The sequence below is a fragment of the Gopherus evgoodei genome, chromosome 3 (assembly GCF_007399415.2).
Source record: "Gopherus evgoodei ecotype Sinaloan lineage chromosome 3, rGopEvg1_v1.p, whole genome shotgun sequence".
Lineage (NCBI taxonomy): Eukaryota > Metazoa > Chordata > Testudines > Testudinidae > Gopherus > Gopherus evgoodei.
The window spans coordinates 191,443,603-191,470,872 of NC_044324.1; the positions used below are offsets into that span (position 1 = coordinate 191,443,603).

Consider the following 27,270-nt stretch of genomic DNA (forward strand, 5'->3'; position numbering starts at 1 on the left):
TCAGTGGGATTCTTTATGAGCACAGAGGTCTGCCCACCACATGGATGCTGTGATAAATGAAAGGGGTGGAGGTAGCTCCCTTTTATGGACCCAACCAGCCAGTTAGCTATAAAATCCCTCATAGTAGCTGTTCTCTACTTGCTTTACCTGTAAAGAGTAGTTACTGCTATGCATAGGTAAAAGGAAGTGAATGGGCACCTGGGCAAAAGAGCCAATGGGAAGGCTAGAACTTTTTGAAATTGAACCAAGACTCCCCTTTTGTCTGTCTATTGTTGTTCTCGGAGGAGGCAGACAGGGCTCCAACTATGCTGTAAGAAGCTTGGGGCCAGGTATGAAAAATCATCAGTATTATACCTAAAAACTATTCATTTGAAACCCCAGATATGTAAGTAGATCAGGAAGTGGAGATCAGGTTTATCTCTTTTTATTTTTTTATGGCTTGTGGACTCCTCTGTGCTAACCCCAGGTGCTTTTGTTTTGCTTTAACCTTTAAACTGGACCTCAAGAAACTATTCTTGATGCTTAATCCTTGTATTTGCTCTTTTTAAATCTAGCAGTAGCCTAAGTTCCCAGATGTATTTTCTTTCTTTTGTTTTTTTTTTAAATAAAATTTACCTTTTTTTTAAAGAACAGAACTGGATTTTTGTGGCCTAAGAGGTTTGTGCACATGTTGTTTAATTAGCTGGTGGCAACAGCTGATTTCCTTTGTTTTTCTTCTCAGCTCTTCCCTGGAGGTGGGGTGTGTGTGTGTGTGAAAAGGCTTGGGGGGGACCCCATAGGAAGGAATTACCAAGTGTGCCTTCCTAAGTTCTCAAAAGGGTTTTGTACTTGGATGGTGGCAGCATCTACTAAACTAAGATCAGAGAAAAGCTGTAACCTTGGAAGTTTAATACAAGCCTGGAGTGGCCAGTATTAATTTTTCAAGTCCTGGCGGACACTCACCTTCTGCACTCAGCGTACCAGGTGGGGAATTAGCCTTGACAGATGCAATTGCAGGCTCAGGACCTTAATTTCAACTGTGGCTCATTTCCACATGTATCTACTGTCCTTTCTGCTCTCTGCCCTTCTCTCCATAACTTTGCTCAACACAATAATAAAGAAATCCAGCTGAAAATGCTTTGACCTGTGTGGTGTATAAGTGTAATAGGTATTGTCACAGAAGTTGTAAATCTATTAGGTCTTGGAAATGCAAGATATACTCATCAGACATAGGATATATCAGTTGTTGAACTGATATTACACTTGGACTTTGCCATTTATAGTTTGAATTGAACAAGGATTATTCATGATGACTTCAACAAAGAGTGCTTGTGGATAATCACAAAAGCCGTGTGTAGTTTGAACTACAATAATCTATAAATAACTCTTGCAACACTAGAATGAAATCTTCAGAGGCTTATGTACAAAAGACCCAGTGAAAATAAATCTAGTTGTCAGCAGAAATACTAAGTTCTGTATACATCTTGTGGTTCATCTGACAGACAATCTCAAACATGCTGTGTTATGAAATAAAAAAATGAATTTAATGCTTGAAGATGGTGGTGTATCAATGCCATCAGGACTGACTCTATATATCTCTAGAACATGTATGGATCAGCCAGTGGAGATGGAATGTAAATTTCCACACAAAGCCTGCCAGTATGTTTTACTCTTGATTTAGAAGGACCATATCTAGGATTGAGGAGAGTTCAGCCTCTGTAACAATGTATTTCTTGGCCTCTTTGCCTTAAATACCAAAAAAGATGAGATTTAGGCATCAGTCCTACAAAGACTTCTTCAAGTGCTTAACTTTAAGCATATGAGCATTAACTTCAGTGGGACTATCGATGCTCAATATGACATACTTGGCTAAGTCTTTGCAGGATCAGGTCTTAAGTGATAACCCTAGTTAGTGGTGATTTTTGTGATGCAAATGCTTGGCCATTAGCTATGAAACTAAAGCCATCAACTAATATCATATAGGTCACCATAAAGAAATCAGATGGAAGTAACTTAGTTAATATTTATCCTGGCTGGGATTGGACAAAAGATCTATGAAAGACTACATATCTCTATATCCCATATTCTGAACTACCCAGACATTATTATGGAAAGTTTTTAATCAGACTTGACTGGATACGTTTTATAGGGCAAAACACATTTATTTTAGAACATTTGCTACAGTATTAACTAATTATTACAAATAATACAAGAGAACTTTACGATTCATAGCATATAGGATATACTACTGAATGTTGCTGTGATCCTGTTTAAAGATTACTTAAAGTATTTAAACATTTTTAATTATGTCACAGTGAAATTGAAGTTGTTTTTTATTTGTTTGCTTTTTAATATATATAAACCAAATATTTTATTGGGCAAAGACTAGATTCTGTATGATCATGTCTTATAAATTTCACTGTGCATTAGTATTTGCTGATTTTGCAGTTGTATTTTTTATTGATTTTTTTATACTTCTAAGTAAATTACATATAAATTGGCAATGTTGGTAAAGATTTACATTGTGAAATTTCTAATACAGTAACTGACAGTCCTGCATTATGTAAAAGGGGCATTTTTATACTTTAGTATGAAGCAGACATCAAAAAAAGTGCTGTCGTGTTATTTTTTGGAGACACATAAATTACTATGCAGCTGAAGCATTATTATTTTGTGCTTAAAGATTTCTTCCTCCATTAGTATCTAGTGCTAAATCCTGAGAAATCAAGCTTAGAGATCTCCTTTTCATTAAAAAAGTTGGTTCGGTCTATGCGAGAACTGGGACTTCCAACTTTACTCAGCCAGGCCTTCCTGAAAAATAAAATAAAAATAAAAGCATGTTAGAATAAAATGAACTGTATGTGTGGCATTTGCTCTTCTGTCATGCTTTCTATTTAAAGGGCTTATGAAGCTCAGCTTTTCAATGAGGAAATTAGTCCTGATAAATAGTTTCCAACTATGTTATCTCCCTCAGCAGTTTTTCCCCTTTTCTCTTTACAAGCAAGATAAAATTATTTAAATAGTAAATAAATTTGTCAGTGTTTCAAAATATATTGTAGAATATTACATAAAATTAAATCTGGACTCTGAACAAAATTTTAACTGAAGTAGGCTCCTTACGGGTGCATTATTAAAACGAGTACTCAGTTTTACCTACTTTAATTATGTCATTCATTATAATAGTATGTGTTTACAAAGTTAATAGAGTACTCATTGCAAGCACCAGAGCACTACATACAATTAAAAAAAACAGCAACAAGAAAGGATTATAATACCCTGGAATGTTTGAGGGGGTCAGAGAAACCTTAAATCAAACAGCATACAAACTACATTAAGAGAACGTTATTGAGTTGCAAAGTCAAGTATTAAAAAGTTAGGAAATGCCAGAATTTAGGCTGTCTGTGCAACATTAATTCTGCCCTTGCATGCATGTGCATAATGAACAGTCTTTAATTACATAAACACATTGTTTTTCCTTCACATGACACTGAAATTAATAGGACTACTCCTGAAGCAAGGCACTACTCAGTGTGAGTAAGAGTGACAGAATCTGGCCTTTAGTTAATACTTTGTTCCAGATAAGAATTAACATACCTTTCCAATTTGCTATTTTCACAATACACTGTACAAATATGGTGCAGAAAAGTTTTCTAACTTATCATCCTCAGCATCACTCACGGTAAATGGATCTGCAATGATTTATCAACACTTAAATTTCCTAAGGGTTTAATTTCTCTTATTTATTTAAGAGAATAAAATATGTTAAAGTATTTTTATTTGTTTATTTTTTTAACCTTGCTATCACATACCTGTGACACTGCACCCCATATTCTTCATAATGATATTCTTATAATATGATTATAGCATAATTATGATGCATTTTATGCAAGACAGGTCACATGAGATGTCATTGAAAATATTGTTATTCGCAGAATATTTTTATCCTATTTGTATGCATGTATCTTTTTTCTATCTGAAGTTATGAATATTGAATATGTATCTGTATTTCAAATGTAGTTACACTTGGGTAATGCTCACTAGGCAAGATGTTTTCAGTCTAGCTAGCTGGTTGGGAATGGTGTATTCAGGGTAATGAGCCATTAGGGAAAACAATAGGCCTTAGGAAATGCTTATTCCCCACCTGGTAAGCCTTCCTGAGAGTACTCCAGACAGCCTGTAAGTAATGGCTGCTATGACTCCACAGGGTCATGTGACCAGGCCACATGATTCTGGACTTCATTTTGGGCTGTCAGTGTTTTTCCACAAACTGAGTTTGGGACAAAGGATTCCCAGCATATGCTAAAGCTATGTAAGGCAGGGAGTGATGTCATCTGCTGCTCTTTACTCCCCACACAAGAAGACTCCTGGAAACACCTGAGGAATAAAGACTGAACTAGGGGAAGTGCTGGACCCAAACTAAAGGGATTTCTAGCTTGCATATGAAAAACCTGGTTATTCTAAGCTGTAAAGCAAGTGCAGTTTGTCCCTTAAGAATCTGCAAGTCTGCTTGTACCCCAGCAGTCAGGGTGAGAAATTGCTAATTCACATCCAATCTATCTAGTATGTTAAATTTAGTTTGCGTTTTTTGTTTATTTGCTAAGTAATCTGCTTTGAGCTGTTTGATATCACTTATAATCACTTAAAATCTATCTTCTTGGAATTAATAACTTTATTTTATGCTTTAATCTAAACCAGTAAGTTTGGAATGAAGTGCTTGGGAATCTTAGCTTGGGGGCCTGTTGCATTTCATCTCCACATTGAGGGAGAGATGAACTCTATGAGCTCATACTGTACAGTTTCCTGTGCAGTGCAAGATGGTATAATTTGGGTTTATACTCCTGTGGGGGGCTGCGTACCTGGGTTATCTTGGCTGTAGCCTCTCTATTGTTGGTCAGCAGGTTTATTCAGCAGTGAGAGACAGGGGTTTTGCTCCAGGGGTTTTGCCACCCCAAGCAGCCAAAAAAAAAAAAAAAAAGACGGGATCGTGATCTGCGGCAATTCAGGGGGAGGTCGTTCGCTCAGAGTGGGAGTGAGAGACCCTCTGCCCAATTGCCACCGAGTACCTGAACATGCCGCCCCGCTCTGGAGTGGCGGTCCCAAGCACCAGCTTGCTAAGCTGGTGCCTCGAGCCGGCCCTGGTGAGAGGGAGCCCAGGCTGGTGGGTCCCAGGGCTCAGTGGTACCCCAGTTCTAGATGGCACCCCGGGGGTGGAGGGGCAGAAACCTGTCACAGGACCGGTTACAGCAAACTGCTGTAAAGTGTAAGCTGACTTTAGCCAGAGCCTCAGGCCACACATTGTATAGTATTGTGCTTTTTGTCTACAAATGAATACCTCTGCTCCACAAAGTACAGTACATCCTATGTGCACACTGACAAGATATAAAGATAGATGATTGACTGTTTTTTAGGAACTTACAGAAATGAAAATAATGCAAATAACTGATATGAGATTTAATAATCACTTTGGGGGTTTTACTGCTAGAATGGCTCTACAAAAATGTACTTAAGGATCAAATTATTTCTCAAGATTCTAGATCATAATAGAATGCACTAAAGCAAATGCAATAACAAAGTAGAATTCATTTTCTGTGTACTGCTTCTAAAGAGGAATGCATTTTACATACATTTTTATCCATGACTAAGACTGTCTTAATTAAGTAATTGTTCACTTAACAATGCAGTTAAAATATAAGATTTTATTCAATTCGATATGAATTTTGAACAGTTAAAGCAATTAAATTGTTGATTAGTTTTACTGAAAGTTACACTCAGCATTACACAAATAAAATATTCTTGCACTGAGACTTTTCTTGATATCTCCACCACGAGAACCACAAATCCGTGGAGGCTTTAGACCTTGAACCAACACATTAAATACACCTGGGACATAGGCCACGTTTATTATAGCCCTATCAAGAACCTGGGAAAAGTGCTGATAGGAGATCTTTTTATGTTGAATTTCTGACAATCCAATGTAATAGCTGAAAGTGTCTCAGAGACCTTTGCTGGGTGTATGGAGCAAGAAACGAGTTTTCCATTACTTATATTACAGCTGTAGAAACACTTCAGTGTTGCCACCAAAATGGTTACATCAATGCTTGTATTAATGGCCCGGCTCTGGATAAATAAACGTTATCCTTGAGGGCAAGTGTATAGATTCCTGGTTAGTTAGGAATCTCTATTTCTAAAGTTTAGTTATGAAAGCAACTATGTGCCTAGACCTCAAGTGTTTTGGGATATAACTGTAGGAGCTGTAAGAATGCACTTGGTGGGTTAGTGAAGCATGCATCCAAGATAGAAGCACCCTTATAGGAAGGCTCAAGCGAGGCTAAGTGGAAAGGGAAAGATCCATTACAAAATACCACACAGAACTAGGGAGGAGAATGTGTGTTCAGAAGGAACTGGCTGTGAGGGCAAAAGCCTTGATTTGGTCTATAACTGTTTATTGTAGATCAAATTAACATCCAATTTCTACTAAATGTTTACACACATTTAGACCCAAAAGAGATTGCTCCCAAGGAGCTATGTGGGTTGTTAGTTGTGTGACTCCAGTGTGGTCACAACGTGTTTACACTGCCACCCTGCATAAGCCTTGAAAAATTTAATTTGAACCAGTGCTTGTAACGCATAGGTTTTGGTGCCCAGAGGAGGACTCTGTAGGACCTTCCTATCTGCTATGCTTCATTTCAAAATCCAGTGGTATCTTTCGTTATTTTTTATAAAATAACTGTTTGTTCTTTCAGCCCTTTGCCAAGCCACCTATCTTTAATTAAAATTCACCATAATCTAGGGAGCAGACCCTGGGAATCCCTACAATTGTCAGACATAAGAAGTGTACAGAATCTTTGATTTTTTTTAAGACCTCCTTCAAACCCTTTATATGTAACTATAATATCATGCATTCATTTGTAAAACACTTTTGACTAGTATCAAAGTGCTTTGTAGAAAGACCCACAGTAATGCAAATGTATAATAAGAATAATAGAATAAGATGGGGGGGGGGAGAATATTTTCAAAGGGACTTTAAAAATGGAAAGAGAAATGATAACATGTATATTGGCTAGTTTGGTGAATTGCTGGAGCTCATGGCCAGTCTGACTGGGCAAGAAGCAGTGTTATTACCAGAGTCTGGTTATTAATGCAGATAAAACTAAGTCCCTAGTCATTACTATCACAGTCTCCAGCTCCAGATTACAACCAGCTCAGTATTAACCTATCCAGATGGAATAGTGAGCAGATGGCAACTGTCAAATACTACGGCAGCATCACAGACGAGTGCTGGAGGATGCTTTAAAGATGTGGACACTTGTGTAGCAGCAGCTGCTGTCAGACTTTAGGCCCTTTGGTGGCCTTTGTGGCACGTTATAACATCAAGCTTGCTTGGAGGCTGCAGACCTGTGAGCCATGGTTACATCACCTTTATTCAGGAATGCTGAGGAAGGCTGAGGAGTGGCCACTTGGTGTTTACAATTCTCATCGTCTTTGTCAGCTGCTCCATATTAAGTGACAGGACAAGATTCACAATGAGGTTGGTCATAGCTAAACCTGCTAACCATCTCCATCAACCCTGGTTTGGTTTTAGCAACTTTCTTGATATGGACACATCACATGTAGTAGGATGGAAGACCAATGAATTAAAATGTGTTTACCAAGGAATACTGCTACATAGCCAGTGATCATGTGGTCATCAATGTGGATTCCAGTAAGATCACCAATTATGAACATTGTGACCCAAAAACCTCTTAATGACCACTGTCAGGAGGGTTACAGGAATATCCAGATTGTGTTATGTACTCTCTGGTTCACCAAAGAATGTCATATGAAGCCTCAAATGAAAGCCAGTGTCACACTAGTTATTAGTATCATTGTGAAATTTATGTACAAATACCATGCATTATGTCCCAAACTGATGTCCATAGAAGAGGTTTTAGAACAAATTGATAAACTGAGCAGTAATAAGTCACAAGGACCCGATGGTATTCACCCAAGAGTTCTGAAGGAACTCAAATATAAAATTGCAGAATTACTATTAGGTTACATATTACCATCACTGAAATCAGCCTCTGTACCAGATGACTGGATGGCAGTTAACGTAATTTTAAAAATGAGACTAACTTCAGTATTGGAGACATTGGTTGAAATTGTAGTAAGGAACAGAATTATCAGAAATATAGATAATCATGATTTGATGGGGAAGACTCAACACAGCTTTTATCATGAGAAATCATACCTCATTAACCTATTCATATTCTTTGAGGGAGTCAACAAACGTGTGGGTAAGAGTGATAACTGTATTGACTGGTACTTGGATTTTTAGAAAGTCTTTGATAAGGTCCATCACCACAGACTCTTAAGGAAACTAAGTAGCTATGGGATAAGAGGGAAGGTACTCTCATGGATCAGTAACTGGTTGAAACATAGGAAACAAAGATTAGGAATAAATGGTGAGTTTTCACAATAGAGACAGAAGAACAGTGGGGTTCTGTATTGGGGCCTATGCTGTTCAACATATTTATTAGTGATCTGGAAAACAGGATGGAAGTTAAATCCTAGTGAGGAAAATAGAAAGGAGCATAAACTCTGGCAAGTGAAGTGAAAAAATAGAACGAGAAAGGCCAAAAAGAATTTGAAGAACAGCTAGCCAAAGACTCAAAAAATAATAGCAATTTTTTTTTAAGTACACCAGAAGCAGGAAGCCTGCTAAACAACCAGTGGGGTCCCTGGATGATTGAGATACTAAAGGAGCACTTATGGCCAGTGCATGCATCACCGGTTGGGGGAGTTAGCTCCCAGCCCCACCCCTTTGTCCAGAGACCCTGTCCCTTCCGCGCCCCCACCTGACCCCAGAGGTCCCACCGTAGCGGCCAGCCCCTGCCCCAGGCTAGTGCCCCCAGCTCCAGAGCACCCCCCAGCCTCTTCCCCCGCAACCCCAGAGCATGCAACATAGCCTCAGTCTCCCCAGCCCTGGACTGCAGGGAGGATGGGCAGAGCGGCCCAAGCTCAGGCCACCCTGGGAGACTGGAGCTGCGCTGAGTGGAAGCAGGATGGGGGAGCACATGGGGGCAGAGCATGGACGGGCCACACCTGGCTGTTTGGAGAGGCACAGCCTCCCCCAGTTTATGACACGCATTGCTCATGGAAGCACTCAAGGATAATAAGGTCATTGCGGAGAAACTAAATGAATTCTTTGCATTGGTCTTCACGGCTGAGGATGTGAGGGAGGTTCACCAGAGCCATTCTTTTTAGGTGACAAATCTGAGGAACTGTCCCAGATTGAGGTGTCATTAGAGGAGATTTTGGAACAAATTGATAAACTAAACAGTAATAAGTTACCGAGACCTGATGGTATCTACTCAAGAGTTCTGAAGGAACTCAAATGTGAAATTGCAGAACTACTAACTGTAATTTGTAAGGTTTAAGACAAAACAGAAGGAAGTATTTCTTCACACAATGCACATTCAACCTGTGGAACTCCTTGTCAACCTGTGGAACTCCATGTTGTGAAGGCCAAGAGTATAACAGGGTACAAAAAAGAACTAGATAAATTCAAGGAGGATAAGTCCATCAATGGCTATTAGCCAGGATGGGCAGGGATTGTGTCCCTAGCCTCTGTTTGCCAGAATCTGGGAATGGGCAATAGGGGATGGATCACTTGATGATCACCTGTTCCCTTCATTCCCTCTGGGGCACTGGGCCTTGGCCACTATCAGAAGACACAATACTGGGCTAGATGGACCTTTGGTCTGACCCAGTATGGCTGTTCTTATGTTATGATGAATAGTGAAGGCGCAAAGTTTGCAGACAATACAAAACTTTCCAAGATAGCAATGGAGTGAAATTTTAGACATCTGCCCTGGCATGTGGTTAATGCACAAAATCATGATTTGCAATAAAATAATGGAATTGATGTATGTTATTAGAGTGTCTTTACAATTCAGTTTGTACTAGAACACTGATCCAAAAGGCAATATCTCCAGGGTATGGCAATGGGTTATGTAACCTTTTATCTCTAGGTCTCTGGTTCAAGTCCAGGTTAGATCAGTAAGGACTGATGGCTCATCCATGGCCCATGTGAGAGGAGTTGGTGGTGTCCACATAATAAAAGAAGAACACAACCGGTGGACTCAGAGGCATACAGCATGGAGGTCAAACTTCCCTCTTATGCCTTTAGGTGGCCCTTCTGGAAATTGGTTGAAACATGCTTATGGAGTAGTAGGAGCTGTGATATTGGGGACTACCTATAAGGGCTGTGTATCCCAGGCACAGAGTCTGGGCAGCATGCTATGAACCTCTTACTGTCATGCCCAGCCAATTGGAACCAGACATAGAATAAAGCAAAGCTCTTGCAAGCACTTTAAACACTGAGTGATCAATGAACACTGCAGGAGGGAGGAACGCTTAAATTTCAGCTGCATGTGTTGTACTTCTTCAGGGACACAGGGCTTCTCCAGGCCTTGCAGCCTGGCATCTTTCAGGAATCTTATGGTCACTTACAATTAAAAAGAAAATGAATCTTTCAAATGTGGAAGAGGTTGTGGACAGATCAAATTTTAGATATATACATAGTGCATTTGTCCCATGATGAAACAAGCATGGAGGCATTTCCATACCCAGACTGATTTTTACAGTATTTAATCATTGACTATTAAAAAGAGCCCAGCTCATTTTCATCCTGAGGTTGTGGAGAGAATCCTAAGCCACCTAAGTACTAATTTAAAAGTTTGTGGAATGTAGAGTGACCAGATGTCCCATTTTTAAAGGGACAGTCCTATGTTTAAGCTGTCCTGCAAGTATCCTGACTTTTTCTTAAAAACAGGCAAATTGTCCTGTACAGTGTTTGTCTCCACCCCCATCAGTATTGGTGGTTCCTGCTGCTGGACGGATCCCTGCTTGCCAGGCACCTACCCATCAGCGGTGAGTGTGTGTGTGGGGGGGGTCCAGTGGCCAGTGACGGGGTGGGTGTGCAAGGCTGATGGTGGGGCGAAGGTGCAGCACATGAAGCCAGCTGCTCCCCCTGCTGGTCCATCAGCGCAGCCCCTGCTGCATGCCAGCTCTTGGCCAGCAGGGCCCCGTCTCATTTCCAGCCAGCACTGGCTGCACACTGCAAGCCCACCCACTGGCCCTTTACGGGCTCCCCCTCTTGCTGTCCTCTCCCTGCTTTGCCCCTTCGTCCCACTGTTCCTCCATATCCCCCTGGCGGGACACAACCCACTCCCAGTGCTGTGCAGAGAACCAGCCCCTGGTTGGAGCATTCAGCTCATCAACAGCCAGGCTGGCAGGCTCCTTCCTTCCCCCACTGCCTCTGGCTGGGCTGGCAACCCAGAAAAGCTCAAGACCCTCTGGCCTGGGGCGCTGGCCAGGAGGAGCCAAGCCCTGCATGTGCCAAAACCCCGCACAGCGCTGGCACGGGGAAGCCTCTCCTCCCCTCAGCTAAGTTCTGGAGTGACGGTGGGGAAATGATTCCCAGCCTGTTTGCACCCTGACCCTGTGGGCTCAACAGAGTGAAGGAAAAAGCTGCTTCTAGCCATGGGAGTTGGGGGAAGAAGAGATGAGCTCTGCAAAAACACAGGCCAGGTCATCCCTCCCCCTGCACTCCTCCGCCCCTTTGGCTGGAAACAGCTCCTGTCCCCTCCCTCCCGCACAGTGCCAAAAGGCTGCTGCTGGCCACATTCTGGTGTGAACCCTGACAGAAATCTAGGGAGGGGGCCAGGTGACCCTCCGTAGCCCCCCACCCCTGCCATGTGTTGCCTTGGGAAGACACAGCACCAGGTACCAGGAAAGGCAGGTGGCCCAGCCAGGCATGGAAGGTGGAGAGCACTGGGCAGGGAGAGTCGGGTCAGTCGATCACCACTCCTGATGTGAGAGAGGTGTACAGGCATGTGTGTGTCCGTGCGTGACCTCTCTCCATGTGAACCTTAAAGATAAGAAGGTAAATAAAAATAATCCAACTATGCAGTATTTCTTTTTAACAGAGGCTCAGCCAACTTGATGTTAATTTGAACATTTGTACCGCATAGTTCTGATGGACTGCTGTTGAATTCACTTGAATATAAGTAATTTTACCAGGTATCCCATATTCAGTATGGAAATATGGTCACCCCAGTGAAATGAAATGGAACCAGGTTTTGAAGGTGATCTAAGCACAAAGGGTTGGGGACTCCAAGCTTTAGAAAGGGCTACCTAAGTGTGATTGCCTCTTTCATGGTAACATGGGTGGCAGGTGAACCCCCACTTTGGGTAGACTAGCCTGCTGGACACGCCCCTTCCACCTGAGGCCCCGCCCCCGCATGCCAGAGCCCAGAACCATGCTCCCCCTGTAACAGGAGGAGCCCTGAGGACCCCCCGGTAACTGGAAGAGCCCCGGCCCGCCCACCCCAGTCACGACGGGAACACCCCCCCAGCCCCTAAGTGCCAATTCAGTCCCAGCCACACCGGGCTGAGCCACCACCATCACCACCCCAAGCCACTGGGTCAAGCCGCCAGCTCCCCTGAGCTGCTGGGCCAGCCCCGGCACCCAGCTGAGCCGCCTAACTCCCCCGCCAGACCCTCCCATTCACTGCTGGCTCGCCATGTTCCCTCCTCACTCCCCGCCCCCACGGAGGAATGCGGCGAGCAATGGCAGGCAGGCAGCAGCAGCAGGCAGTGGGGGCCTCGGGGAAGGGGCAGAGCCAAAGCAGCCCAGGTGTCCAGAGGTGGGTTCGTGGCTTAGCCTTCCCTGACCTACTGTACCCGCAGCCCATGCATATTAACTACAGTGGTGTTTACTAGCACAACAGTGTAACAAGAGGTAGATATGCACTTTTTATAGAATGAGAAATAGAATCTGGAAAAGGGAACACTAAACTGTTAAACTTTACTCTGTTTCCAATTAGCAAGGATAGAATATTTGAGATTGCATGTTGAAGATTGTATTTTTAAGTGAGTGAGAGAGAAAACCAACATTTCAAATATTTCAGTACTCCCATAGTGTTGTCTTAATAGAAAACACTATTGCCAACCTCAAGCTTTCAAAATTCATGACTCAGGCCCCCAAATCATGAGATTGGTTTTAAATAATGAGACTTTACAAATAATAAATGTGGGGTTCTTTTTCTTTGCTTTCTGAGTCTTTAGGATGCATTTGGTTCATGTTTGCAGGCTCTTTCCAACACTCCTGAGGGCTAGAAACATACTTTTATTTTAAATAAGAGTGGAGATTCGCATTTCATCAATAGTCCCCAGGAACTTGGGTTTAAAAGAAATATTTTTTGGAACTCTCACAATAAAGCAGTGAGAGTTAACAACACTATGATAAGCTTGCTTTTTTTTTTTTTAAATGAACATTATGTGTGCATGTGCACGCACAAACACACACACACAAAATAAGGAAGGACCAAAAGATGTTACGAAACCTTCACAGAAATTAAGCATTAATATTTACAAAAATATCTGTGTAACAGCTTTTGATAAAGTTAACATGCTACAGATGTTGACCCCATCTATACTACAATTCAAACTTGGTCAGAGAGGATCAAGTTTTTAAATACAATTCTTGCCTGCAAGCATGGGCAACGGGTATAATAGGCCAGGAGAGGCTCTGCCTCCCCTGGTACTTGCTGCCGGATGCTCGGTTGCAGGTTTGGTGGGGGAAGTTTTTGCTGTATTATGCTCCATGCAGGTTCCGGGGCAGCTGAGGAGGCCGTATGTGCTATTCAGCTTCCTAAACTCATCAGTAATCTCCCTGGACTCCAGAGAGATTACTGATGGACCCAGGAAGCTGAGTAACACATACTGCCTGCTCAGCTGCCCCAGAATCTGCATGGAGTATATCAAAAGCTCAGGTTCTTCTTCAGGAAGAGAGGCTGTCATGCTGCAGGTTTTCCCAAGTGGCTTGGGGTCTGGGGAGAGGTGGAGAAGGGAGGCGCGGTATGGCTGAAGATGGCCAAGGGATCCCCAAGCAGTTGTGGGGGAGGGTTCGGGGCTCCTCTGGCTGAGGGGGGAGCACTCGGGGCTCTGGCCCAGGGGAGTGCAGGCAGAAGGATCAGATCTGGGGGCTCCACCTGCCCGAAGGGGGGGGGCTCCACCTGCTGCCCATGCCCGCAAGGCACTAATTTCGATTTCCTGGCCAGAAGAGCAGTGCTTCTCATGGGCCTAGACATCCTCAAATTTTAGTCATTGCCTATGCTGAATGCAGCAAGAAGGCTGGAGGCTGAGTTGTTACTACAGCAAAGATGCTGCTGAGCCAGCTGGCATGCATTCCTTCCTCTGCCTCCTCCATAGATTCTTCAGGTTTTATATAAAATGGAGCAGAAGAGGCAGGCACAGTGCAAATAACACATACCAGCTGGGTCAGCAGTGTTCGTGGGTTAAGGATGGGAAATGACGTATAAGTCCCACATAAACTGCCCCAAAAGCTATGCCTCAGAGCAATCCTCTGCCTCCCCCTTCCCCTGGCTCAGGGGCACAGGATATTGAGTCTGCTAAGAAAAGAGGAATCTGGGGACAAAGCTGAGTGGATCCAGTGTTGGTGTGAAGAAAGTAGCAGGAGGGAATGAAGCAGTCAGGGACATCTCATGGGCAGTAAGCTGGGGAAGACAGGCTCTCAGATGCAAAGCATTAGCGAAATCTGGAATGGCTGAGGGGTCCCAAGAGAAAAGCTTGAGGAGAATTATTAATTATTTGGAGGAGGAGACAGGGCCGGCTTCAGGTACTAGCGCAGCAAGCAGCTGCTTGGGGCAGCCAACGGAGAGGGGCGGCACGTCTGGCTCTTCTGCAGTAATTCGGCGGCAGGTCCCTCACTCCCTCTCAGAGTGAAGGACCTGCCGCTGAATTGCCGCCGAAGAATGAAGCGGCGGCGGTAGATCACGGTTGTTTTTGGTTTTATTTTTGCAGTTTGGGGCGGCAAAAATCCTGGCCCTGGCCCTGGGAGGAGAGCATGCAGAACAGGGTTCAAGGATCTCCAAAATACACTGAGCCTAGCAATCTTATAAAGTGATTTACAAAACTGTGCTCTAAACTGCGTGGACCTGAAGCCTGTTGAAGCAGAATGCATCTGTTTACAGAGCCTTTGAAACTAAAGTTCCCTCTACTGCTGCTGCCATGGAAACTGATGCATCTGATCAATTTTAAATTACCATGCCTACTGTATGGTAAAAAAAAAAAATTGTTACAAACAGAAAATGCTAGGTCAGGATCAAAGGGCATTATGTAAGTGTGTATGTGTATATCTATCGATACATATAGCACATTATATTGTATATATTGAAAAGGGAGGGGGAAGCGGCAGAGAGAGAGAGAGAAAGTGATAGAAAGTGCCTTACTCCCTGAAGGTGAAATACAATTTTGACACATTTGATCAGGATGACCACATTAGCCACCACTACAAAGCAGAGTCACAAGTCTGGGACTAGGTCACCTTAGTGAGTGAAAGGAAAACAAAAAATACAACCACAACTTGGACCAATTGACAGTCCAAGAAGAGAGGCCAAGAACTGGGTGGGCGTGGAAACTGAAGTATGCTCTCATCGGGAGATGGGGTGAGGGGTTCAGTCAGATCCTACTGCAGTTATGGTTGGCACATCTCTATAGACTATCATTTCTTTGAGGTACTATTTGAAAGTAATGTCAACAACAAGGGCAAATGAGCAGAGTCTTTGACATGGAAAGGATATAAATTAGGTGTGACATCCTGAGAGTACTGAATAAACAGCAAGATTATACATATCTATTTAGATGTCACATATCTATTTATAATGTTATGAGAAAAATGACTTTTATGTGCTCATCACATACTGTATACATTACGAATACTGAGCCAAATTTTCTACTGGTGTAAATTAGCATAGCTTTGTTAGTTTCAAAGGAGCTGCATCCATTCACATCAATAGTCTACTACATACACATTCCTTAGCCCCGGTCTACACTGTGGGGGGATCAATCTAAGTTACGCAACTTCATCTATGTGAATAACATAACTGAAGTCAACGTACTTTGATCGACTTACTGCAGTGAGTCGACTGCTGCCGCTCCCCCATCAACTCTTCCTGCACCTCTCGTGGCGCTGGAATACAGGTGTTGACAGGAGAGGGCTCAGGGGTTGATTTATTGCGTCTAGACTACACGCGATAAATCAATCCCTGCTGGATCGATCACTGCCTGCCGATCCGGCGGGTAGTGTAGACATATAATTAGAAACCTGCTTCATTAGGCATATTTGACCCATATTGAAAGACCATACCTATTGTTAATTCTCAATCAAAAGGGAGCAATTTCTCAGCTAGAAGGAACTTTAAACCTAAGAACAACTTGCTCTGTTCTGATACCCACAGCAGATCTCTGTTTCACACGCTGCCTAAATTTATTTTTGTAAAGTTTGAGCAAAATTGATTGACCTGTTTTTGATATGTGAGCAGAAAAAAGCATTTTCCCCATATGTTCTCGTTAGAGATTTTGCTCCGCTTAAATAGCTTCAGCAACAAACTTCAAATTTGTCTTCTTTGACAGATCTCACTGAGATCTTAAAAAGCAACATACATTTGCAGAAAATTAGGTAGTGTTAAAGTCATGTTTTCACACAACGCATAGTCAATCTGTGAAACTCATTACCACAAGCGTTCATTGAGAATGGTAGTGTCCCATGTTGCTCTGGTCTAAATGACTACATGAGGCATCGGGCAACCGAGAATCAGACCCTAGTAGTGTTTCATGCCCTCCTGCTGTAATGGTACATTACCGGGGCTATCAGGAGAAAGAGGCTTCCTATTAAGGTTTCCAACTTTCTAGTCACACAAAACTGAACACCCTAGCCCCACCCCTTCCCTGAGGCCTTGCCCCCCACTCATTACATTCTCCCTCCCTCAGTGGCTTGCTTTCCCCCATCCTCACTCACTTTCACTGGGCTGGGGCAGGGGGTTGGGGTGTGGGAAGGGGTGAGGGCTCCAGCTGGAGGTGTGGGCTCTGGGGTGGGGCTGGGGATAAGGGGTTTGGGGTGCAGGATGGGGCTGCAGGCTAGGGAGTGGGGCCAAGGGATTCAGAGTGCAGGAGGGGGCTGTGGGTTGATGCAGGGGGTTGGGGTGTGGGAGGGGTTGAGGGCTCTGGGGTGGGGGTGCTGACTCTGGGCTGTGGATGAGGGGTTTGGGGTGCACAAGGGGGCTTGAGGCTGGGGGCTGGGGATGAGAGATTTGGAATGTGGGAGGGGGCTGTGACTTGAGGCAGGGAGTTGGGGGGCTGAGGGCTCTGGGTCAGGGATGATAGGTTCTGGATGTGGGAGGGGCTCTGGGCTAGGGCAGGGTGTTGGGTGCAGAGGGGTAAGGGCTCTTTGCTGGGGCTGGGGATGAGGGGTTTGAGGTTCAAGAGAGGGTTCCAGGTTTGGAGGGGGGGCACAAGGATAGGACAGGGGGTTGGCACACGGAGTTGGGGCATGGGCTTAATTCGGGTGGTTCCCGGTTAGCGGCACAGCAGGGGGACTAAGGCAGGCTGCCTGCCTGTCCTGGCAATGCACTGCGTGCACCCTAGAAATAGCCAGCAGGTCCGGGTCCTAGGTGTGGGGGCCAGGAGGCTCCACATGCCGCTCTCGCCTGCAGGTACTGTCCCCCCGCACCTTCCATTGGCTGGTGCTTGGAGTGGGGAAAGTGCATGGAGTCCATAGCCCCCCCTCTAGGACGCAGACCTGCTGGCGAAGCACAGTGCCAGGACAGGTAGGGACTAGCCTGCCTTAGCACCACAGGACCGGCAACAGGACTTTAAATGGCCCGGTCGGCGGTGCTCACCGGAGCCGTCAGGGTCCTTTTTCAACTGGGTGTTCTGGTCAAAAAACGGACACCTGGTCTCCCTACTTCCTGTGCCCCCTCCCCTTCTAGCACATTTGCTAACTCAAGGTAAGACTTAGGCCCATAGTGCAACTGAAAAAGGGGGTTGGCTTTTCCCCTCTGATGCTGGGGACCTGGAATAAGTCAGCCCCACTCTGGACAGTGTTTATTCTCCCACTTGGGGGTTTATTTTCCCAACAATTTCTGGGCAGGCCCAAGGAGTGCCCCTCCACCAAACAAAAAAAGGAACTAGTTCCAACACAAAACAAAGAGGAATACCTCCCTCTCCACCCCAACACACACACACACTCTGAGGGTGTTTGGCTTTGTTATTGGTCCTGGGGTATCAGTCCTTACCCTACTCAAGCAGCTAGTTTATGTAGCTTTCCCTGCAGGCAGGGCTGGTTCCAGGGTTTTTGCTGCCCCAAGCAGCAAAAAAAAAAAAAAAAAAGCCGCAATCTACCACTGCCGCTTCATTCTTTGGCGGCAGGTCCTTTGCTCCGAGAGAGAGCGAGGGACCCGCCACTGAATTACCGCTGAAGAGCCGGATGTGCTGCCCCTCTCCGTTGGCTGCCCCAAGCACCTGCTTGCTGTGCTGGTATCTGGAACCGGCCCTGCCTGTAGGGAGGAGAGCGCCATTCACCCTAGGGCAGCCTTTCTCCCTGCTGCCACTAGCCCTGCAGCAGCTTGTCTCTCCTCCCTCTCACCAAAGAAGCAGTTTTGAAAGATCTCAAGCAGCCCTTAACTGGACTCAAGTGTCCCTAGCTGACCCCAAGTAGCCCCTTCTTAGCTTCGAGGGAAAAGGGGTTTTATCATTCTAGGGCTAATAAGAGGCCTGCCACCCACTTACGCTGTCCAGCGAGACTTTATCACAGGCTATATTGTCATTTCATGAAGTCTGATTAAAAATTATTTTTCACATTGAGCCATTCAATCACAAAAGACAGAACGATGTTTGAATGAGGAGTTTTTATGCCATTAGCTACTGTACCAATCCAAACTGTAGGAAAAGAAAAGAGAGTTCTGACATCTGGATGCTGGTTGATTAGCACATGTCAAAGAACATTAAAAAGTGGGTGTGTTTAAAGCAAATGTAATGTGCATAGTTATGCATATTACAGAGCTTGTGCAAAGAGTGAAGTGCAATTATTTCTAAACAACAATCACATAATTAAGATCCCTATGACTAATTTAGTCATGGAAAAATAAGTTAGTCAAATCCCCCATTGTAGGCATTTTCAAAACCATCCATGTGGAGGGCCATTCTGAACCATCAATTATTCACTGATTCAGATGGGGAATTCTGCTTAAAATGAATATCAAATGGCACCAAGAAAGTAAATCAACTACTTTCTAGGCAGGAAATACTGTAAGATTGGTCCCAGCAACTACCAATCTGTGCGCCTTACTTCACTCTCAGACAGACTTGTTGAAATGATAGTTAAAAATAGAATTTTAAAGCACCTAGGTAAATGTGGTACAATAACGAACAAACCAGCACAGCTCTGAAGAAGAGCTCTGTGCAGCTTGAAAACATGTCGCTCTCACCAACTGAAGTTGATCCAATAAAAAATATTATGTCACCCACCTTGTCTGTCTGGGACTGACATGGCTACAACTACACTGTATATACAACAATAGGAATAAATAGTCAATTTTCAGCATTGTAAGAGGTTAAGTGTGTGGTGTCCAAATGTTCTGTACTAGGACTTGGGCTAATATATTTATCAGTAGTATGGAAAAAGAGATGAACAATCAGGTGGCAAAATGTGTAGCTGGCATAGTTACTTAATTTAGAAGCTCAGCAAAGAACTCACAGCCCAGGGAGTGGCAGGGGCTAAGCCACATTTCCACTCTCCTGATACTGAGCTGCTCTTGTGGCTAGAGAGGCCCCCTATGAAACTTAGACTGCCCTGTGGGCCTGTCTACATTATAGCACCTTCCTAGGGCTGTCCTATGAGCTGCAGCACTGGCCAGAATTCCCTCAGCATTGTCTGCTGTGCCCCACCCGACATATTTAGCTTAGGAGGAGTCCTCCACAGCAGCGAGAATTCTCCCCAGCCAGAACCAGGGCTTTTATGGCCCCTTTATACTGCTCCAGCCCTTTGATGTGGTATTTATGGACAGCAGCAAGGATGAGGATTCTCCTGTTATGTTGTTTGTCCTTGTGCCTGTGCAGTAGATATGGAATTTATACTTCACTGGAAGCTTGTGTGCCTGCAAGATTTGTCTCTTAGGGCTTTAGCCAGATGAAATTAGTCACTGTCTTCCAGGCTAGGGAGGCTCAATATACTAGTTGCACAATGAGATGATCTCTCTAGGGCAGTAGTTGATCAATTACACAAGGCCAAGAAGTACACACTAAAAAGCTCAGCAACAGGCATTTGTGGTGCCACACCCCAGTAAATGAGCTGCCTCCCTCCTCAACACTGCAGCTCTCTTTGCTGGTTCCGCTCCAAACCTGCTAGTGCAATGTGGCCCAGTTGGAGTTACTACCATCTTATGGGTGGATTAAAGCTATGTGCCCATGCACAACCCCCTCTGGGGACTGGGGAAGGAAAGAAGCATAGGACTGGAAGGGACCTTAAAAGTCCCATTGGTGGTGCTGGCCAGCTAAGACAGGCTAGTGTGCCTACCTGTTCCGACACCATGCTGCGCCCCAGAAGCGGCCAGCAGCAGGTCCAGCTTCTAGGCAGAGGGGCCATGAGGCTCCGCGTGCTGCCCCCGCCCCGAGGGAGTCAATGGGGGCTGAGGAGGGAGTGGTGCCTGTGGGCAAAAGCCACACGGAGTCGCTTGTGCACCTCCACCTAGGAACCAGACTTGCTGCTGGCCACTTTCAGGACACAGCACGGTCCATTGCCAGGACAGGCGGGACTCCTGCCTCTGCACCCTAGCTGCACTGCTGACCAGGAGCCATCGGAGGTAAGTCTGTACCTCGACCATGTGCCCCAATCCCCTGCCCATCCCTGAGCCCCCCAAAACCCGGAGCCCATCCTGCACCCTAAACCCCTCATCCCTGGCCCAACCCCAGAGCCTGCACCCCCAGCTCAGAGCCCTGACCCCCTCCCACATCCCAACCCCCAGCCCCAGCCCTGAGCCCCCCCAAACCTGAAGTCCATCCTGCACCCCAAACCCCTCATCCCTAGCCCCAGCCCAGAGCCTGCACTCCCAGCCCAGAGCCCTGACCCCCTCCTGCATCCCAACTCCCTGCCCTAGCCCAGAAATCCCTCCCACACTCTGAACCCCTATTCCCAGCCCCAGCCCACAGATCTCATCCCCACATCCCAACTCTCTGCCCCAACCCTGAGCCCCTCCCACACCCCAAATCCCTCATCCCCTGCTTTGTTGGGTCGTGGGCATCAACAATCCCCAGAAAAAAAGGTTTGAAAACCACTGGTTTAGGCTACCACCCCAATACTGATGTTGTGGAAAGTCTTCCTGATCAAAACAGGAAGCTCACTTCCCCTACAGTCACTATAGGTCAGGAATTTTTCATCCTGAAGGACTATGTTTCTCCTTGTTTGAGAATGAGACTCTTTGAGCTACATGAACCTTTTGAATTAGTCAGCAAAGGGAGGACCAGCCCTGTATTTGCATGCTCAGCACATCCCCAATGTCATTCCCACAAGTCTGACTTCTACAGAAAAGTACAGATTCATTTGTGATACAAGAAGTAAAAACCATTTCTGACTGAAATGTAGTGAATTCTACAAACAGCACCAGGAATTCTTAATATTTTTTCTTTAAAAGTCACCCTTCATTACAAGTGAAGTGTGGCGAGCTGAAACACAAGAAAAGTAGTAGAGACCAAAGGGTAAGTTTGCAGCCACTTCAATTACTTTCCTGGCTGTTTTTCAGCTGACAGCACTAAATATCTTATAAAAAGTAAAATAAAGACTTTTGAAGGGAAAAAAATCCAGAGCTGTATGTAGGAATCAGTTTAAATTCAAGACTGAATGAGAGCTTTTAGTACTCAAAAATCTTGCAATGATTTTATATGCTTTAAATTTCCCTCACCATCCCTCTGGTTTTGAATATTGCATTGACCAAAATTTCAGCAGACTTCTAACTAGCCTCCAATTTTGTGCCTGCAAAAACTTATGCACAAATTCTGTCCTGTCAAATTACACTATCTGTGCATCCACATGTGAGAGCACTGGTTAGGTAGCTGGCAGCCCAACTACTTAATTTGCACATGCAAAGGTATACATATACAAAACAATGCACAGACATTGTGCAGAAAAAAACACATGCGTGCTAATGTATGCTGAAATGTTTACTTTGGATATTTTGATTCTTTTAATTTATTTTCTCATCACTTGGTAAACTGATTAATTCACATTAGTTTTTACAAGGCGTCTTTAAAGAAAAGATAACTACATTGTGGTGCCTAGGTACTATGACCAGGGATACATTACAGATAAACAGGCTCATAGAATTTGCTATATCAGAATATCAACAACAAAGTGAGAAAAAGAGAAAACAGAATCTGTGGCAATTGTTCTTTCAAAATGTTTCCACTTAATAAGCAACAAATTCATCTCCTGTAGTTTGGCTTCTTCATGTACCATTGATTGACTCTTGCATTACATGATTTACCATTTAAATTAAAAGATTAAACGCTGGCCAAGCAAGACCTATATGTTTAACCTTCAACCTTTACCATTTTTTAAAGCAACTGACACAGAGGATACATTTTAATAATTGATACTCCATTAGAGGATGTAGCTGTTCAGAAAAATACTTATTACAAAAGCACACCACAGTAGATGTCATTGGAAAGCAGCCCCAGCAAACTCCTAAATGAATTTTGCATGATTAAAAAACCCCCTTAGCATTGTCAGAACTAATACTGAGTTATATAATATTTCTTTAAATACAGTTACAACACTGAGGCAGCAAAGAACTAATGTGCGCATACATTATACCTATCCTCCTCTTCTCTTTATTGTAAGAATTGTGCATTTCTCATGTAGCCACTAACTCCACTGAAGTGAATTACAGTTGTGTGTCTATACAAGAAAGGTGCATTTGGCTGTTATATTCTATATAACAGTCCTTAGATCTGATTAGATTTGTATCAAGGATTGAGATTCAAGCCTCAAATAATTCTTTCACACCAATGATGACACCACCCACATTTATCATGTCCACACTCACATAGAAAAATAAATCATCTGACTGGACACCCCACACTCTTGATCATCACATTGATTGCTTCAGGAAAAAAATGTACTGTGAAATACTTAACAAACATTGCATCCACCACAATTTCTCCACCTCCAAGAGGTCAGCTATACAGTCCCTGAAATCCAACCACCACACAGTGAGCAAACCCAATAGACAAGGAAGGTGCCTTCGCAGTACTCAACCATGATGACTCCATTAATGAGGCTGACCAACAAATTTCTGACATCACCTACTATGAAGAACTCAAAGAACACCCCACACCACAATTTCCCCAGGAATACAAGGATATCATGAAATCCTTCCCCAAACAACTCCAAGAGAAACTCTATAACTTCATTCCCCACAAACCCACCCCAGGGACTTTCTACATGCTTCCCAAGATATACAAACAAGGGAACCCAGGCAGACCCATCATATCTGGACACAGCACTCTTACTGAAGGAATATTGGGACTCACAGAAACCATCCTCAAACACAAAAACCTTCAAAGGCTGAGTCTGGCAGCTTAAATTCAAAATTTTGCCAGAAACTAAAAATCATGGACTGAACAGAGACACCAGATTAATGATTTATTATGACAATCTGTAACCCACTAACCACCACCCCTCATTTGTTTTCCCCCTCCTTTTCCTTCTATAACTGGAGAGGTGTTAACTGGCCACTTCATCTTGAATGGTTTCAGAGTGGTAGCCGTGTTAGTCTGTATCAGCACAAACAAAGAGGAGTCCTTGTGGCACCTTGGAGACTAACAAATGTATCTGGGCATAAGCTTTTGTGGGCTAAAACCCATTTCATCAGATGCATGAACTGAAAAATACAATAAGCAGTATATATATTACAGCACATGAAAAGATGGGAGTTGCCTTACCAAGTAGGGGGGTCACCTTGATTGAATTGGCCTCATTAGCACTGATCCCCCATGGTCAGTAAGTCAACAGCCGCTAGAAAGTCCCGAGTGGCCCACTACTGTTTTTTACATGATTCATATTGTATATTTATAGTATCACCTATTTGTATTACTGAGTCTATCATGTCTTGTACCAGTGGCATTTTAATCTCTTGCCTTCACACTTCATCTGACATAGCTCATCAGTGAGCCACAATGGTCTGTGAAGTGATGTGGAGGAAGGGTGTTTAGGAGCCAGCACATTAATGTTTGCAGTCAACAAGTGGTTGTAGCATTGAACCAAACTAATAACATGCTGGTCCCAGAACTGGGCACCATTCTCTCCTAGGCTATTCTGCATTAGGTTTAGGGATGGACTAAAACACTGGTCCACCTTCCCAACAGGAAGTAACAAAAGCTCTGATTTCTGCTCAATACAGGCAGGCTTACAAGTTTTTTTCTGTTTGAGTTTTGCTCAGAGAAGCTAGACTGTGTTTGTTGGGACTGATGGGGTTAATATCCAGAAGTCATTGCTATATGAAACAAACTTTTTAAGTCAATGGAGAGACATGTGGGGATCAGAGATCTCTGTATATGAGCAAGTAGTGATTCCCAAGGCAAACTGAAAAAAGGCCCCAACCATTCTGTATTCTCCAAGTCCAGAGCAGGAAATCTCCCCCTTAATTCCCAGAAGTTATTAATTTTTCAAGTTATGACTTATTCCTACAGCAGCCTCTGGGACTTTCGTGATGGTAACTGTTCTTTTAAGAGTAGGGAAAATGCCTACTCTTAAAAGAAATACCATGGAATCTTTTACGTCCACAAAAGCCTCTGTTTTTATGGCCTTATCCAAAAACATAAAAAACACACACACATATTAAACTGCATGGTATACAATTCATCTACTTCAGTAGGACAGAGGGTTCCATTCATACTGTTGGGATTTGAATATGCTGTTTCAAGGTTCCAGTACACTGACTGTGAAGCTACCTGTCTTGCAGAGGGCTTGAACTACCTGTGTAAACTGTTGGTAAGCAGAACCTGAATTTCTCACAAGGTTTACTAATCTAAATAATTTCTTTGGTTGGTTTCCACTTCATTTTCAGCAGAAGCATGAATAAGGCTCTAACAATTTAGGCTCCAATCTTCTAGTAAAATATTACTTAGACACAAATTTTTAAAATAAGCCGTAGAAATCAGGTGAAATCAGTTTTCTTCATTGCTTTATGTGTGTAATTAAACATTTATAAACTGTTAGTTTTTCCTGTGGAAAATTGCTCAAGTAATGCCAACTTGCCAAGTATAATTTATGTATTTCAGTGATAATGGCTGCTACTACTACTACTACAGTAAGTGAAAAGTATAACTATGTTTGTTTTCTTACTGTATAGGTTTCTAGTTTTTATGGCTATTTAGTAGTAAATACTTGATTTTTTTAGAAGTACTATTACTGGTGAAGTAAATATAAACTTATACCATTACCCACACATTTTACACACATTTTGGCCTTAACTCTTCCCCTTCCCTGAAGATTCACTTGTCTGCCAAATATCTCATTTTTTTTCATAACTTATGCCATTTGTTTCCTTTTCCAAATTTCACTCATCTTGGTCAGTAAAATCACTTTCTAACCAGCTTCACACTGCTGCCGTGATTAAGTAGTTAATTTTTGTACTGACTTTGAACTGAAAATGTAAAGCACTACGTAAGTGCCATGGACTTACAAACAATGCTAGGAATCATTTCATTTTTTTAAAAAGCTGTTTTCACTGATTTTTTTTTAAGTTATGAATAAACATTTGTAATAAAATGTTTTACAAAACCTAGATTCTGGGCCTAATCTACCAGTGCCACATTAATAAATACAAACACGGACCAGTATCGTGGCTCACTGTGTTAGTTCATAAACTCCTGAGGATTACAAGTTGTGGAGCAGAGCTCTTGGTTGGCTTGGTATTTTGAGACAAAATTTGAATCTTTTCAGAAAACGTGGGTAAATGGGCCTTCACCAAGGTGTAAGTCAGGGAGCTGGAATCATTTCCCATCTCCCCAGGACATGTCATGGAGAACCAACAGAAACACTCTGCTCCAAGAGCTGGGCCTGCTTCATTCAGTATTTTTTTTATTTTTTTTTGGCTAGCAAATTTGCATAGCCATAGAGCAGCTGGTCGGGTCCCCAGAGCTGCACTCCACCACTTTTGTGCTGACATGAAGTAACAGCTCTGGCCTGTGAATGCCCCTTGTGCTGCGTGCCCTTCCTGCATAGCTGAATCACAGTAGGTCTGCTGTATTTAGATCCTTCCATGCATGCAATGTTGTTTTTGTGGGGGGTTGGGGAGGGAGGAATGTGGCTATGTGCAGAATTTGGCTCTCTGTGGCTAGTGTTTGCTATAATATGATTTTCAACTCTGCCGGCATTTATCTTGAGATGAAATTTGAAACATATCCACAAAGTTACCAGTTTCTCAAGGAACTAAAGGAATAAGACTGTTTGGAATAGCTAATTTCAAACTAAATTTTCAGTTACTTAGTGCGGCCATCACCAAGAGTTCCATTGTTATTATTCTGAAAGCAAGTATTTAAGATTGATGGGATTTTATGGAATAAAGCCTCTCAGGAAGATGTACTGTAATATACTCTGGTGGAAAGATTTTGCTTGTCTGTTTTCTAGAGTATATATACATAGAGAATACAAAATATTTTTTTCTTTTTGAAAAAAATAGAAATCAGGAGAATAAAATAAAACCAATCATTTTGGGGAAAAGTTATGACATCTCATAACAATCAGAGGAATATGTTTTGATGAGAACAGTTCTAGACCAACTTGAAACACTTAGTCAAGGCTATTCTGTGCTATCACACATTGTACATAACCTAACGTATGCTACATTCTAATAATTTTCAATAAGTAAAAAATAAAATGTATGTATTCAGAACCATTTACGTCAGCTCTGTCAGTTAAATATGAATTTTAAATTACAACAGTTGCAATGAAATTCAGGATCATACAGTATAATTTACAGCAAATAAAGAGTGTTCACCTCTCAGAAAAAAAGTGGAGTTAGAGGAAAAAAGCAAAGAGTATTGGAGCTCCATTGTTTTCCGTGACACCATCATGACTTTAAGTTTCTACACAAAATATGATTTTGACCTTTTACTTTAAAAGAAGTCAAAGTCATAGTCAAGAAATTACATTGAGAGGAATATGAAATAATGATAAACACAACTCTTGAGTCAAAACAGGCCAGGAGCCAAATACTGTACTTTTGTTTATCAAACTGCTCCCAGCATTATCCCTTCTGCTAGCTGAGAAACAGTTTAACATAGGCACCGTCTCAATTTATATATTCATATTACAGACAGAAAACTATGTTAAAAGAACATTACTGAGGTTGTAAAGTCAAGTGTCCAAAAGTTAGGAAATATCAC

At 43.2% G+C, this 27,270-nt stretch overlaps 1 protein-coding gene across 4 annotated transcripts in view; it reads right to left on the reverse strand.

Annotated features, from left to right (window-relative positions):
• Window positions 1-2,133: 2,133 nt before the first annotated feature.
• ACYP2 (acylphosphatase 2) overlaps window positions 2,134-27,270 on the reverse strand; it is a 140,364-nt gene continuing 115,227 nt past the window's right edge. For 3 of the 4 annotated variants that reach the window (XM_030557729.1, XM_030557725.1, XM_030557727.1), the window contains exon 4: window positions 2,134-2,790. In XM_030557729.1, the coding sequence (XP_030413589.1) occupies window positions 2,676-2,790 (115 nt within the window). In that variant the 3' untranslated portion in view covers window positions 2,134-2,675. The remainder of the gene's footprint in view (window positions 2,791-27,270) is intronic. The other variant, XM_030557726.1, reaches the window with a different exon arrangement.